At 40.8% G+C, this 14,830-nt stretch overlaps 2 protein-coding genes across 2 annotated transcripts; one reads left to right on the forward strand and one right to left on the reverse strand.

The window, feature by feature from the left end:
* Positions 1 to 83: 83 nt before the first annotated feature.
* Positions 84 to 11,057, reverse strand: PMS2 (PMS1 homolog 2, mismatch repair system component). Its single transcript, XM_036392771.2, has 15 exons — positions 10,926 to 11,057; positions 10,550 to 10,689; positions 9,863 to 9,949; positions 8,693 to 8,795; positions 7,839 to 8,022; positions 7,192 to 7,359; positions 5,937 to 6,034; positions 5,563 to 5,662; positions 5,224 to 5,308; positions 4,682 to 4,834; positions 2,776 to 3,670; positions 1,830 to 1,997; positions 1,261 to 1,361; positions 899 to 1,068; positions 84 to 512 (listed from the first exon to the last, which is right to left on the reverse strand). Exons 1-15 carry the CDS (start codon positions 10,943 to 10,945, stop codon positions 369 to 371), a joined length of 2,616 nt encoding a protein of 871 aa, XP_036248664.1. The 5' UTR covers positions 10,946 to 11,057; the 3' UTR covers positions 84 to 368.
* A 174-nt stretch (positions 11,058 to 11,231) lies between these two features.
* On the forward strand, positions 11,232 to 14,656 carry AIMP2 (aminoacyl tRNA synthetase complex interacting multifunctional protein 2). Its single transcript, XM_036392247.1, has 4 exons — positions 11,232 to 11,376; positions 12,887 to 13,093; positions 13,413 to 13,644; positions 14,134 to 14,656. The coding sequence occupies exons 1-4, from the start codon at positions 11,254 to 11,256 to the stop codon at positions 14,517 to 14,519; spliced, it is 948 nt and encodes a 315-aa protein (XP_036248140.1). The 5' UTR covers positions 11,232 to 11,253; the 3' UTR covers positions 14,520 to 14,656.
* Positions 14,657 to 14,830: the final 174 nt, after the last annotated feature.

Below are 14,830 nucleotides of genomic sequence, written 5' to 3' on the forward strand. Positions count from 1 at the left end.
TATAACATTACCAGGGACTTAAATTCACATTCCACTTCATTTTCAGAATCAGTGTGTTTCTATAAATGAGGTTCAGCTACTCATTGTCTTTATATATAAATGTATTTATTTTATAAAAGTTTTGATTGCTGCTCAAGAAGTACAACACACAGTAAATTGCAATAAGAGAGAAGTTATTTACATGAATTCCAGGATGTTGGTATTGATGACAGGCATAACAAGGAAACCCTGCTGAAAGCCTCCAAGTGCTCTAGCTTCCATCTTGAAGACTGCCTAAAATTTTTTTTACTCAAAATAAGAGAATCAAGATAAAAGCTCAAAATATTGCCAAGAATTAAAATTTAAAATGTTAATAAACAGACACTGACTTATTGTGATGAAATCAAGTCCAAACTGACAATGTGTCTCATGGTAGGCCTTCCATGGGGGCAGTTCCAGGGATGCTCAATCTCACCCATATGGGTGATCAGTTTTCTCATTTCCTGCACATTCAGTGCAGTTCCAATCATCACCTGCAAGCAAAGGAAAAAATAAATGAATTCTTTTCTTTTTCCATTTGCCAGCTGACACAGACCAGAGCAGTACTTCAGCTACTACAGCAAATTCTGTGCAAGGCATTAAAAATAAAAAACACCTTCAATCAGACAATCAGAAGACAAAACACAGCTAACAGCGCGTTCATGAGTGCATTAGTTTGGAACAAAATAAAAAACTAGCAGAAATATTTCCCAAGGTAAATTAGATAAAAACAAGAGGAACAGAAGGAAGGATGTTAGCTGTTGACACTCAGCAGTATATAAACTTGCCCTGCAATACACATGCAGACACAGCCACCTGTCCTACATCAGGAAATGTGGTATTTATTTATTTGAACACAGACATCAAGTGCAGTACTTACAGACTTCCTGCAAGCTCGAGAAGCAAACATCTGTCTGACCCTGGAGGGCCTGCACATCACTCCAGGGCAGTCACTCAACATGAAAATCAGCTCATCTATGTCTTGTGGCCCAAAAGTCCAGTTTTTGCTTGTTGGCAATGATACCAATTTAACTCTTTGAGTTACAGGAGCTGGAAGGTTTGCAACGACAATGAAGATACAGAGAAGTACAAGAAATTACTTTTTTTCTTGAGAGAAAAGCTGAGAAACTACTTGAAAATGTTATTATGATGTGATGTGCATATATAATGTTTAATGTTTTGATAGATTAACTAACCAAACTGGTAACTATGGCAGTTACTTTTAACATCATCCAAACTCACCATTTTCATTTATGACAAAATCAAAGCCATTTTTTCTGAATATTTCCAGGTTTTCAATCAATACAGTTTCATTTACTGCTGTTAAATTAAGATTTTGAGGCCTGAAAGAGAGAAAAAAAGATGGAGCTGCATAGATACACAGTGCAGAGAATTGAAGACTGATTTCAGAAACAACCTAGAAATACTTAATACAGAGCTCTGTAGTAAAACTTTTCACTCTGCTGTGTGAAAAAAAAAATCTCACTACTGAGCAGTTGCTTCCAAGTGTTACTCAACAGATGAAGTCAGCGGGGCAGCATTCCTTGCTGCAGGAACAGTCTCCAGTATCCTGCCAACCTGTGGAAATCTGTTTGACCACTGTCTTGCTGCACAGCTACAACTGCATCCATGGAATTTGTGTTTCATGTAAGGATTGACTCTTTGAAACACTTTGAATATAAAAACCACTTGAGTCTCAAGTGTTCTGAATGTGTGAAATGCTACATAAAGATAAATCATAGATATCCTTCTGAAACATTGAATTTTCAACTTAAAACATGTAATTATTGTTAAACACTGCAAATACTTACACTATCAGCTTCTGACCTTGGAGAACAGTGTGTTGTTGCAACATCTCAAAGTTGTATTTCTCATCAGTAGCATGTTGGTCAATTATGAAAAGATCAGAATTCAACTTTGCTATTATAAACCCTAAATTGAACTGGCCAATGATTTCCATTTTTGCAAACATTTCTTTACTGTATACAAAAAAAAAATATAAAGAGATTATAAATTACACCCTTATCAGTTATCATGTAAAACTTAAAAACTTCTATTTCTCCCCTGCAGAACACACTTTATATTAAAAAAAAAATCTCATTTAAGCAGGATATAAGTGTTGAAAATCTGCCAATGATCTATGAGGCCATTTCTGGCAGAACAAAATCCATCATTGAGGCAGGTTTCCCCCATTTGTGGTAATAAAATTAGAAGCAGTCAGTATGCCAACAGCCCAGGTAAGTAACACTGAAGATGGCATCATGGTTTTGAAGGCAGCTGATACATATTTGCCTTCTTTTCACAATTAAAGACTTTCCTAACACAAATATTAACAAATCACAGACACTGACTGTCCCCTGACCACCTGAATGTAACTTATTTTTCCAGGCATGTCTCACCAAATGTCATTCACATAAGGGAGGAATATGAGCTATGCTCATATTCCTGTGTGCTGTCATGAAATTTGTGTTTCTCTGACTGCATTGCAATTTACAAGGCTGATCTAAGCCAAATCTATGAAGTTTATGGCCTTTTTAGTGTCTTTTTCCACATTCTGTTTGCACTTAGTTCAAGTAGCTGCTCTGTCAGTTAAATAACTCAAATAGGGTTTTTTTGTGACATAAATAAAAAATAGACCCAAACCTAGCAGGTACATGTAAGGCTCTTGCCCACCCTCAAGACAGGTCTTATATTTTTGCTTAACTAATTCTATGAACTGATGAGTAAAACATATTAAACAAGTGAAAGCAGAAATACCTGATCTCTTTTCTTAATTCATCTTCTGCTACTTTATTGTCCCCAGGACTAATTTTTGCTTTAAATCTTCTGTAATTTTCAGTTTCTGTATTTTTCTGTTGTTGCTGTATTACCTTTTTTACTTTTTCTGCCAAAACCTTCATAGAGAATTCAAGAGGCACAATTTTCTTTTTAACTTCCACCAGTACATCAACATTAGTGTCCATCACTTCAGGATATTTACCTGCCTTGGAATCATCTGCTTCACTTTTAAAATTTCTGCTTTTAAAACGTTTTACTCTTGGGGAACAATTATTGGCTTCTTGAGAGAACTTGTTTTGATCAGTCCAGTCATTCACTTGATCCAGCTCAGGTTCAGTGCCCAAGACCTGAACAGCACAGTCCAATGATTTCTTACTGCATCCAGCAGTTTTAAGACATTGCTTCTGCATCTGTTCTTCTGTGCTACAGAATTCTTCCTCAGAATTAACTGCACTTTCACTGTTGATGCAGCTTCCAGCTTCTGGTGTGCTACATCCAGCATCTGACTCTGAAATACTACAGAATCCAGAATCTGAAGCATCTTCTAATTTTCTCAAGTGTCTCCTTGGAATTGACACCTTTGAGTCCAACTTATGACCACTTTCAGCCTTCTTAGTCAAGACAGCCTTTTGAATCTTTACAGTGCCCCCAGTGGTATCGAGTAACCTTTGTCTAGGGGAACTGTGCTGCTCTTTTACCTTTTTAGAGCTTTGAAAATGACTTTCTGTTGCTTGATGGAGAGAGAATGACTCCCTTAATCTGGCAAGAGTCATTATTCTTTTGCCTTCACCACTTGGACTTTCAGCCTCAGGGTCAGACAGCGTGTCTGCCTGAGGCTTTTCTGCCTCTTCAGGAAGTGTCTTCTTCAAGTTACCTAATGAAATCAGAATACAGAGTATTTCAAGATTCTGAGGTAGCTGGAAACATAAATTTAATTATGTGCTTTAGGAAAAGGAATGAAAAGAGGTAGAAAAATAGCAAATAGCTCAAAGGAGCCCTGAAGCTTCAGACAATGAGTATAGGGCTGAAATGTATTAATAGCAAACACAGAAACAGTTACATATTGAGGACATTAAATGACACTACTAAAAATGAATTTGTAGTCTCTTTTTAAACTGGAACAGTAATCAGTCCAATCAGCACATTTATTTATATTATCAAGAGTTTAATGACAGAGTGACAATGAAAAGTGAGCTGCTCTTACACTTTCATGTTCACTATAAAATTCCATTGGCAAAGTGTTAAGGAGGTGGCACAACAGGCACTTAGGAGTATATGGGATTTGCTGGTCATTAAGGACTTCAACCCCATCAACTGCCAGTGCAACAAGGATTTTACTGAAGGTTAATTTAAAATAACAGTGAGAATCAGGTTACAACTGATTCTGTATGTCAGCAAAAAGGAAAATTAGAGGGGGCTCTGTTGAATGAAAAGAGGAGAATGAGATGATCTTGACTTGGGAAAGCAGTCTTGAAAGACTACACAGTCACAAGAGAATCAGCAATTTCTGTAGGTAACAGAAAATAATCAAAGTTTAAAACCCAATAAACTCATACTTAATTTTCATATTTTATTTATGACCCCTTGACCATTTTTTCTCAAAGACGTTTTCATAAAAACACCATAGGTCTCTTTAGTATCTTGGGAGAAATCTTTTGCAAGCATTATCAATTAATTCTGGGTGAATTTTTTGTTCACAAAGTTGACTGTAAATCCTGCTGTGCTGGCATGTGTCATTTTCATAACAATCACTTAACTTTGTGTCCTTCTTTATTTTTGGTTTAATTTTTTTTTAATTTCTTCTTTGGGTTTTTACAAACACATTTTCCCATTTTTAATCCTCTGCCATATATCATACTCAAAACTTCCACATTTTGTGTCCTACCTGCAATGTCCAGAAGTTTCTGATTGACATTGAGTTTGTTAACATCACTACCAAACATCTCCATCAGAGAAGTCTTTAGAATTGCTAATAAAAACTTTTCCTCCTGAAGTAAAATTTGCCTTTTGTCAGGAGTTACATTGATGTCAACACACTCTGGAAAAAAAAAAAGAAAAATAACTGCTTTACAAATAAAATGCAATGTTATTGCACAGAATTAGTTCTGGTTTGTTTGTCATTTTGTCTGCAAATCAGATTTAACTGTCTCAGCATCCCAGCAAACATGATACAAGTTTTCTTGTACTTAAGATAACATCTTCCTCATCACTTAAGAAGTTATTTTTGAGTATTGAAAAGGTGGAGGGGAAAAATAGTGGAACCACAGCTAGATTCTATTTCTCCCTCACCAACTAAGCATTAAAAAAATCCCCAGAGTGCAGGAAGTCATACAGATGAAAATGACAATATTCTCTAAATACAAACATCATTGTAGAATAAATTGTAACAGCCTTAACTGAAGTTACTAAAAATTATTCAGAACGTACCAGAATCTACCCCAATGTTAAGGACAACAAATGGATACTGGTGTTTATTGTGTAAGTGATAAACTTCATTCACAATCTTGACAACCTGCAAAAAAGGTGGAAAAACAATACATTTCAAAAATATTATCTTCTATTTTGCACCAGTGTGTATTAATTAATGTACTAAAATGTATATTGTACGATTAAGATCTTATTCCCTCAAATAGACACAACTAAGACAGCAACCTGAGACAGAGGAACTTCTACTACCAAGAAACAAACATAGACAGGAGCTACTGCTGCTGAGGTTTCCAGAGAACGCTGAGTTCGTGGGGCTGATGTGTTAAAGCAGCCCCTCACCTTGGCGGGGTCGCAGGGCCGCTGGTTGACAAAGAAGAACTGTCTGTCCGTCGTGCTCCGTCCCACACCGTGAGCACAGCGGGAGATGAAGCCGCCAATGCTGTGGGACAGACAATGAGAGAGGGAGGGAAAGGAATTTTATACAGGGCCTAAGGAAACACCATTACACAGCACCAGTGAATATGGAAATACACATCTCCTCTCCCAGTTCCTTGTCTGACAAAGGCTACTACAAAACTGCATCCCAATATCTACTGTGCTGTTCTTGGCTCTTTTCAATACTACAAATCACACCTTTTTTTTTATTTATTATTTTAAATTTTGGTTTATGGTAAAGTGCCACAGGCAGCAGTGGTTGGTACTTTCCTAATTACCTATAAAGATTTTGTGGCATGTCAGCAGGGTTGAGTCCATATTCTTCACAAACAGCTTCACTAGGAGGAAGCTGAACAAAAGGAATAAGGCTCTGCAACTGAAAAAAAAAAAAAAAAAAGGGAAGGAAGTGAAACATCAAACCTATATAGATTTTTCCCATCCATTTTATTGTCATTTATTAGCTTTAAAATTTATTTGAGAAAAATGGTGGGTTTTGGCTGACCAAAGCTGACCAAGACAAACACTTAAAATATCCAAACCTACTAGAAGATAATAGCACTGTTTGCTGAGAAACAGAAAAATTCCTCTAAGAAATGCCTGTTTTCATCCTTTGATATCACAACCTGTACTTCAGTTATTTCACAGACCCTTACATTAAATGTACACAGGCAGAGCAATAAAATGATTGACAGTTTGACATACATATGACCTAAACAAGTTCTATGCTAAAATAAAGGGTAAAAAGAGTAACAGGAGTTTCTTTTGAAAGGACAATAAAACACTATTAAAAATGTGTTATTTGAATCACAAGCTCCCTAAGAACAGCTATGTTTACCAGAAACATCTTCCCAGTCATGCCACTGTTATTTTTCTGCCATTAGAGCAGCTCCTATCAATTAAGGTATTCAATATTAAGAAACAGGATATAAGCTAAACATTCTATGTATGGGTGCTGTGGAGGGAAAAATTGTTTATCAACAGCCAGCAGCTTTCAACCACTCAATATTTCTGATGACTGTAATAGACAGGTGTAGGAAGGATGTTTTTGAGCTTTTTTTAATCTCTGCTCTCATCTTTTTATAGCTATTCCTTAGAAAGCATCACAGTCTACAGCTTTACAATCTGACTGCAATCCCATTTAAAGCTTATCCAGAATAAAACTTCGTTTCATAGGAAGAGCTTGCCAAAGTGGATAGACCTCAGTTTTCTGTTCTTCAGTTAAGACTTTCACATCACACCATTTGAAGGATTTTTTAAATTGCTTGTTCTTGTGGCACACAGTCCATTTGCTGACACAACAGCTCTTAAAACTGGTTTCAGAGAGATATTAAGCCATAACCCCATTTCCTAAACAATTTCTAAAACATCTCTGAGAAGATCCAGGACTCAGAGTCCATGGAGGCTGTGGTGTCTCTCCTCTGTCGGCCTCTGGGGTGTGCTGCAGACCTACACTCCATCCTCTCACACTTAGTAAATATTAAAAATCCCTCGATACAGCTACATCCTCTCTCTTTTCAAATATAAAAGCAGTACCTGTTTTTGTCCAAATACTGCTCCAATGTTCTCCTTTAAACTGGGACTTCCAGCAGTGGATATCACACAGCTTTTTTTCCCCTGGCCAATTTGATTAGTGCAGTTAATCCTCACTCCTTTGGAGACAATACAGTAGGCCTGCAACAGCTGGACCATTTTTGCATATTCCTATTAAAGGCAAAAAGAAAGTTCAAATTCATATGAAATCTCTTTTTAAAACACAAATGTATAAACAAAACATTGAATATCTGCAGGTAACAAAGGGGGGGAGTTTTATCCTTAAAATCTTTACAACTAAATTCAAAATATATATATATATATATATATATATAAAATAGAACTTTAAAAATAAACAGGATGTTTACAAGACATATTTAGCCACAACACAGCAGTCCCTGGTTTTAAAATACAGATAAGTGATCATGATATGGATTCTTTTCAAAATCTGAAAATCTGAGAACGTACCTTTAAATCCAAATAGTGCAAAATAGAAGAGAAAAGCATACAAGAAGACTTTTGTTATTTGATTAAGATGTACGACAGGCATGAAATAGTCTGTAATCAGTACATTCTACAGAGAAGTGAATTTCATTCAGCAGTGAATAAATTCTGGGGGACAATACTCCTTTGAATTGCGTATTTCTGACCTTTTTGATGTTCCTTTGGAACTCTTTATGCCGCACTGGTAAGGTATAAAACAGCTGCTGGATGCTGACAGTGGTTCCCTGCTGCCGTGGGAAAGGAGTCCTCTGAGTAATTCTGCCATTGTGGTCAAACACCAAACGAGTCCCAACCTTTGCTGACTTATGGCAGGTGAAAATGGTAACATCACTAGTGGGAGGAGAGAGGCAACAGAATTATTCACTGAGCAGCATTTTATCTTATCTATTCCTCATGACAAGCAGCATAGAAACTACAGCAATACTATTAATTTTATTAAAACAACTCTTCCCCATACACAACTAAGAACCTGCTCTTCAGAGTAGTGTAACATTTCCATAGCTACACATTCTTATTTGTATCCCTTTCATCCCCCTCTTATAGAACTCAGTGTTAAAATCTAGTTTTGCTGAACACTACATTCCCATTCTAATAGATACCAGCAGCACTGTGTACAAAGGCTGATTTAAAATGTATACTTGGTCTGACATTTACATACAGCCCTAATGAGCTACAGCCTAACAACCAGCACTTAAAATTACAGTGCTTTACATCAGAGGATCAAATACTCATGCAAATACACTATTCCACCCTGTAAAGATCTGCATCCTTAAGTAACACCAAATTTTGTACATAAAATGACCAATTAGGTGCTTAGAAACACAGAATAATTTTGGTTGGAAATGACTCAGGATGTCATGCAACCTATTTCTCAAAACTGACTGACAGTAAGGAACTGGAAGTTTCCAAAGCCCCACTTTGTCAATAATGGTAAACTGAAAGGGTGCAGTGCTTTTGTGCATATAGTAACTTCCTACTACTAATAAATAATATTAATTACCTTAATGCACACAGTGAACTCAAAGCTTCACCTCGAAACCCAAATGTTTCAACATGCATTAGATCAGAAAAATCTTGTATCTTTGATGTGTAATGTTTCAGAGCTGGAAAAAGATATTTCAAATTTACATTTTACTTCAAAGTGCCACTGGTCTATGCAAGTACATTTTGTATGCATATCAAGAAGCAAAACACCTTCTGTATTATTCACTGCATTTTACATATCGATTAAAGACAAAATACAGCTTGCTTTCCTTTTTCCTATAAACAGGATCTCTTTAAAATCCTCAGCTGCACCTGCAATTTCACACTTACATCACAGATTTATTCAGCATTATCGCTACAAGCTCTACAAGATGCCTCAGAGCAGGACACAGTACCTGCCTCTGCTGCTGCTGGACCTGTCCCAGATTGTGCCCTGCCAGAAAGCAGCAGCAGCCTGTGCTGTGCATGGGGCACAGAGGGCAAGCCCAGGCACCACCACAGCTGAGGAGACTCAAACCACACCATCAGTGCAGCACCAGTCACCAGCTGACACACTGACCTAGCAGCAGCAGCAGCCCTGAACTTTCACTGGGCTGGAACAGCAGCACTTTGAGTTTCTGATGAGCTAAAATTGCACAGTGAGCACCAAAATTACTGAGTAATAACCTATGGGGAAAAGATTCTGAGGTGTTTTATCAAAAAAGAAATGACAGCGTTTCTACTGCAGTGGCTAGTTAGATTCATCAGACAGTGTTGTTTCTGCTCCCGTTTTGTGCAATTCCAAACTAGCAAATGGGAAGGTTGACAGCCAGGGCAATGTCAGCTCCCCTTCAGCAAATACTCGAGTTTATAATTCACCTTCCCAAAGCAGCCCCTTCCACACAGCTCAACTCCTTCAACAACGACCAATGATTCAACATGAATTAATCTACATGGACTTTTATAAGATTTTCTCCTCTGTGATTATTTGTATTGCTTGTGCCACTTAAATAAGCTACGTAACCAAAGTCACCAAAGTCTATTTCTGAGTTACAAGAACTATAACCACAAGAGCACTACAGAAGATCAGTCTAGTGTTGCTCAAGTCTTGCAGGTAACACACACATTATGTAAAAACCAAGTGTCCATTAAATGTGATTGATTAAACTAAATGCCACATCTAAATTACAAAAAAAATTCAACTTACTCAAGCCTTCAAAGTTTTCCTCTTCCACTCCACCTCCATTATCTGAAACTTCTATCAGTTCTGCCCCATGATCTTTAAGCTTTATCTCTACAAAATTGAGTCATAAAGTATTTTAATTCTTTATGTTCACGCATAGTGTTTGGTATCAATTTTGCACTTGAAGTCAATTTTTCAAATAACAGCTTTCCATGTCAAAATCGAATAATAACAGAAAACAAACAAACAAACAAAAACCCCCTAACCTCTGACAGCTGTCAAAAGTTAGGTCAATCTAATGCAAACCAGTCTGTAGTTTCAGGCAATTCAGCTTCACTGAACTTTTGTCTAAACAGAAGTTTTCCCAATTATCCCAGCCACCATGCTGGAAGCTCTGGAAGCCAGCCCTGCCTTTACCCTGTGCTAGCCCAAGGCCGGCACAGCCTGATCATTACTCCTGCATGGAACAACCACTTTAGTAGTGGCCAAAGGGGCCACTAGAAATTAAATAACACAATCTCACATGCTGCTAGGAATGCAGCAGGAGTCTGGGAATCAGAATGTTTTATTAACCTGAGGTGGAAAATCACTGCAAAGATGCTTGGCCCGAACAGAAGTATTTACCCGGATTTGTTAACATGCACTCGGTTTTGAGGAAAAAGACGTGCTTTAGAATCCTATGGAAAGTTCTAAAACTCGAGGAAGAGTTACCGATGTTGGTAGCTCCGGCATCCAGGCTGTTCTCCACCAGCTCTTTCACGGCAGTGCCGAGGTTCAGCACGACCTGCCCTGAGCAGATGCGATGCACAGACCGGCGGTCGATGGGCCGGATGGTCCCGGCGGGCTGCGGGCTGGGGACAGAGGGACAGCAAACCACGGGCAGCGGTGAGAGCGGGCAGAAACCCCAGCCAGGCTTCCCCAAGCGAGCCGGGAGGGGAGGCAGGAACCAGAGGAAGCCGGAACCGCGCCGGGGGCCGGGGTACGGCCCGTGCGAGGAGCGCGGCTCCCGTGAGAGGAGCAAAGCGGCCTGGGCAGGGGGTGCGAGCGTGGGGACCAGGGCCGGTACCGGGTCGGTGCACACACTCACCAGGCCGCAGCCGGCTCCATCGGGGCCCCGGCGGGGCGGGACGGGCCGGGCTCTCCTCAGGTTCCCGCCCCGCTCGCTCAGCGCCAGGAGCGGCCGGAGCGCGCCCGCCCCACATGGACGGCGCTCCCGGCCCGGCGGCGCAACCGCGCCCACCGTCCTGCAGGGACGCGCTCCGCGACTCAACGCCGGCCAATGGCAGGAGGGCGGGCGGGCGATCCCGTAGCCCATTGGGTGCCACGCATGTCACTCAAACGCCGCTCCGCCAATGGGCGCGGGGGTGGGCGGGCCGGCGGCGGCGGAGTGGGCGCGCGGCGGGCCGGGAGCCGCCATGCCCGCGATGTACAAGGTGCGGCCGCTGCACAGCGCGGCGGTGCTGGCGGAGCACCTGCCCAGCTGCATGTACCCCCTGCCCAACCTGCACCGCGCCCCCGGCACCGCCGCGCCGCCGCAGGTACGAGCGAGGGGTGGGCGGAAAGACCTGCTTGGGCTGCAGCCCGCGGTGCTCGCTCTGGCGAGGTCAGGCATGCGGCTGCTGGGCCGGTATTCCCTCCGGTGAGAGCCCCAGCTCCGGTAGGGATCGGGAGGAGCCTCCGGTGCCGGAGAGCTCCCGGGACCGAGTCCCACCGCCTCAGCCCCCAGGAGGGGCCCTGGCTCCGCCTCGCCGTAAGCGGCGCGACCGAGGGTTAAATAAAATCAACGTTTTCAAGAATTTCTCTGTAATGTTTTTAAAGTCTTCCGCAGTTCTCATTTTAACTTTTCTGGGCTCTCGCGTGTGTCCCTGTGGTGGTTTTTGTGTTGGAATGGCCGTGCTGAGCGCCCAGCAGGCCTCGCTCCGTCCTGCTGCATCATCGCTCTGCTGCCTCAGCTCGGGCTCCGGCCAGCTACGCACCCTCAGTCTCAGTTTCTAGTTTCAGTTTCTTTTGCCTTAAATAAGACGAAAACGCCAAATAACTGTGTTACGTAGGTCTAGTTGAGCAGCCTCTCTCCAGTGCCAGGAGTGCTTGGCATTCTCACAGGCCGCTTGTGGCCAATTTTAGCTTGATGCCATCCTGGATTTGCTGTGCCCTCGCCCGGCTGATGGTGGAGGCACTGAGGAGGAGTAACTTTGGGGCAGAACTTAACAGAAATGCTGATGAAATGCCTTCCCATTGCAAAGTATGGAATTGTGCACTAACTAAATAATGGCCACTTAAGAGGTCTTCCCTGGTCTTGCCTTTGAGAATATTATGTTAAGTGGATATAAAGATTTTACTTGGATACCTTATCTCTTCATCCATGATAGTTTGGGTTTGTTTAATCGTTACTCAGGATGCTTAGAAATAGGCTATTTGAAAATTTTTCTTTAATGTTATTTTTAAGCTTGTAGACTTAAAACCTGCCACAGGAATATATTTTTCATCTTCTTTTAAAAGATTGTAAGATGAGTTGCTTGTAAGGTAATACAGATTAAAAGCTGCATTGGTATTAACGTATTTTTTCCACTATAATTTATATTCTCTGAGACAAAGACTGAATCCACACAATATACCATCCATCTAAACTTGCAGAGCTTTTTACTTTTATTAACTACCTGATTTGCCAAAGTTTCCTTGTTTGGCCACTGTACCACAGACTTAGCAACTTTGCTCTTTTGGGCTGAAAAGAACCTGACAAGCTGTCTTTGATTTTTCAGTCATTGTTCAGCACTTCACTGCCAACTCTGTCTGATTTTGATTGTGTTACAGAGTTTGCTGTAACTAATGGTTTAAAAGAACCTATGAAGCAGGAAGATTTCAGGAATTTATTAAACATGCCATTTCACCACACTCATACAGACGAGAGATTACTGATAGACATAAGCCCATGGTCTGGCTCTTTGAAAGTCTTTAATCTTTCAAAACTTAACCTTAAGTGAGCTGTAGACTGTTTTGACACTGAGTTGAGTGAATGTGTACATGGCCTTGTTTTTCCCTCTCCTGTAGGAGGAGGCTGACCCATCACTTCAAGCACTTGAATCCCGCCAGGAAGAGATTCTGAAGCGCTTGTATGAACTGAAGAGTGCTGTGGATGGACTCTCCAAGATGATACAAACCCCAGATGCTGACTTTGATGTAACAAATATCATTCAAACTGATGAATTTTCTCCTTTGTCAACAAATGGAGCAGATTTAGATCTGATGCTTGGAAAGGTGAGTTTAGTTGAGCAGCTACATTGGTACTTTCTCAACATTCCATTTTCAGGGCTGGAAGGGGGGCATTAAAACCTGGGACACTCAGAACTCAATACACAACCTACAATTGCCATTTAATTACATGTCAAGGAAGGAATATGTTTAAAGGTTTAAACAAGTTTTAAATGTCTAAGCTTGAATTTATTTACTTTAATATCGTTAGAATTTCAGATACACATATGCATGACTATGTACATTTTGGTGTCAAATGAAAGCAATAGTTATGAGTATGATCTGGAATGTGTCTTACCTGCTGAATGTTTTACTTTCCATTCAGGATTATGGAGCCCTGAAAGATGTTGTCATCAATGCAAATCCTTCTCTACCTCCACTGTCACTGTTAGTGATACACAGTCTGCTTTGTGAACGGTACAAAATATTATCAGCTGTTCACACACATTCATCAGTGAAAAGTGTGCCAGAAAACCTCTTGAAATGCTTTGGAGAGCAGACTAAGAAGCAGCCACGTCATGAGTATCAGTTGGGCTTTACTCTGATTTGGAAAGATGGTAAGAAGGAAATTTGTAGATCAATATTTTACAATAGATGAGAAAATGAAACTTGTGCTATAAACCCTTACACAGAGATGCCTCATTGTCCCTGTGCTGACATATGGTGGATATGAAGAAGCAGGAAACATTTTTGTTCTCTTTTCATAGCTGTGAACCATGCTGGGCCAAAGAGGAAGATTCTTGTTCATAGTTACTGCTGTTAAAATACATGTGGCATTGACAGGGTTGTTTGTACCCTCTGGTTTTGGGGTTTTTTAAGTGTTTTTTAGTTTCTACAAATAAGGTAACTAGAAGAGAAATTACGGAGGAGATTTGGCTAAATTTTTCAAAAAGTGATCTCTTTATCCCACAAGACTGAAAACTGCTCATCGGGTTAATGATATTAACAGTGGTGCTGGCATCACAAATGTTCATCATGGAATTACCATTCTAGTACTTTCTTTACTATGTTGGATTCACTTTCATTTTTTTTCCTGTTAATTTCAGTTCCCAAACCCCAGATGAAGTTCAGCATTCAAACCATGTGCCCCATAGAAGGAGAGGGGAACATCGCTCGATTTCTCTTTTCCCTGTTTGGGCAGAAGTACAATGCAGTTACCTCGACTCTGATCGACAGCTGGGTGGACACAGCCCTCTTCCAGCTGAAGGAAGGCAGCAGCAAGGAGAGAGGAGCAGTGCTGCGCTCCATGAACGCTGCCCTGGGCAAGAGCCCGTGGCTGGTGGGCAGTGAACTGACGCTGGCCGACGTGGTGGCGTGGAGCGCGCTGCAGCAGACGGGCACGGCCAGCAGCGCCCCCGCCAACGTGCACAAGTGGATGAAATCCTGTGAGAATCTGGCACCTTTCAGCTCTGTGATGAAGCTACTCAAGTGAGCCCCTACCCTTCACAGTGATGTTGTTTTAATCTTACTCCACCTCATGTCTGCTGTAATGTTTGAGTCCTTTCTGAGATGTATTTTAGGTATTACAGTTGGACAGAATCCTAAAATAATAAAAGCATTACAGCTGCCTTTTGGGTGTGACCTTCCTTTTTGTAACTCTTGTGTAACACGGCTACGTTATGTAAATTAATCCTACATAAACACAGCCTGTGCTCTTAGTTTTTCCACTGCAACGTGATTCTTTTCTCAGGAGCCTTTGGTCAAGGCAAAAGGATAAATACCTTTTAAGAACAGACAGCCAAA

This window comes from Molothrus ater, chromosome 16 (assembly GCF_012460135.2).
Source record: "Molothrus ater isolate BHLD 08-10-18 breed brown headed cowbird chromosome 16, BPBGC_Mater_1.1, whole genome shotgun sequence".
Taxonomy (NCBI): domain Eukaryota; kingdom Metazoa; phylum Chordata; class Aves; order Passeriformes; family Icteridae; genus Molothrus; species Molothrus ater.

Excerpts from the sequence above, each read along its gene's own strand:
- PMS2 (XM_036392771.2), bottom strand. The coding sequence starts at position 10,945 with ATGGAGCCGGCTGCGGCCTG. Across the intron at positions 9,950-10,549 it reads TGCCGGAGCTACCAACATCG|AGATAAAGCTTAAAGATCAT; the intron begins GTAACTCTTCCT and ends TCAATTTTGTAG. Across the intron at positions 5,663-5,936 it reads ATGCCACAAAATCTTTATAG|CATTGGCGGCTTCATCTCCC; the intron begins GTAATTAGGAAA and ends TCTGTCCCACAG.
- AIMP2 (XM_036392247.1), top strand. The coding sequence starts at position 11,254 with ATGCCCGCGATGTACAAGGTGCGGCCGCTGCACAGCGCGGCGGTGCTG. Across the intron at positions 11,377-12,886 it reads GCACCGCCGCGCCGCCGCAG|GAGGAGGCTGACCCATCACT; the intron begins GTACGAGCGAGG and ends CCTCTCCTGTAG. Across the intron at positions 13,645-14,133 it reads TACTCTGATTTGGAAAGATG|TTCCCAAACCCCAGATGAAG; the intron begins GTAAGAAGGAAA and ends TGTTAATTTCAG.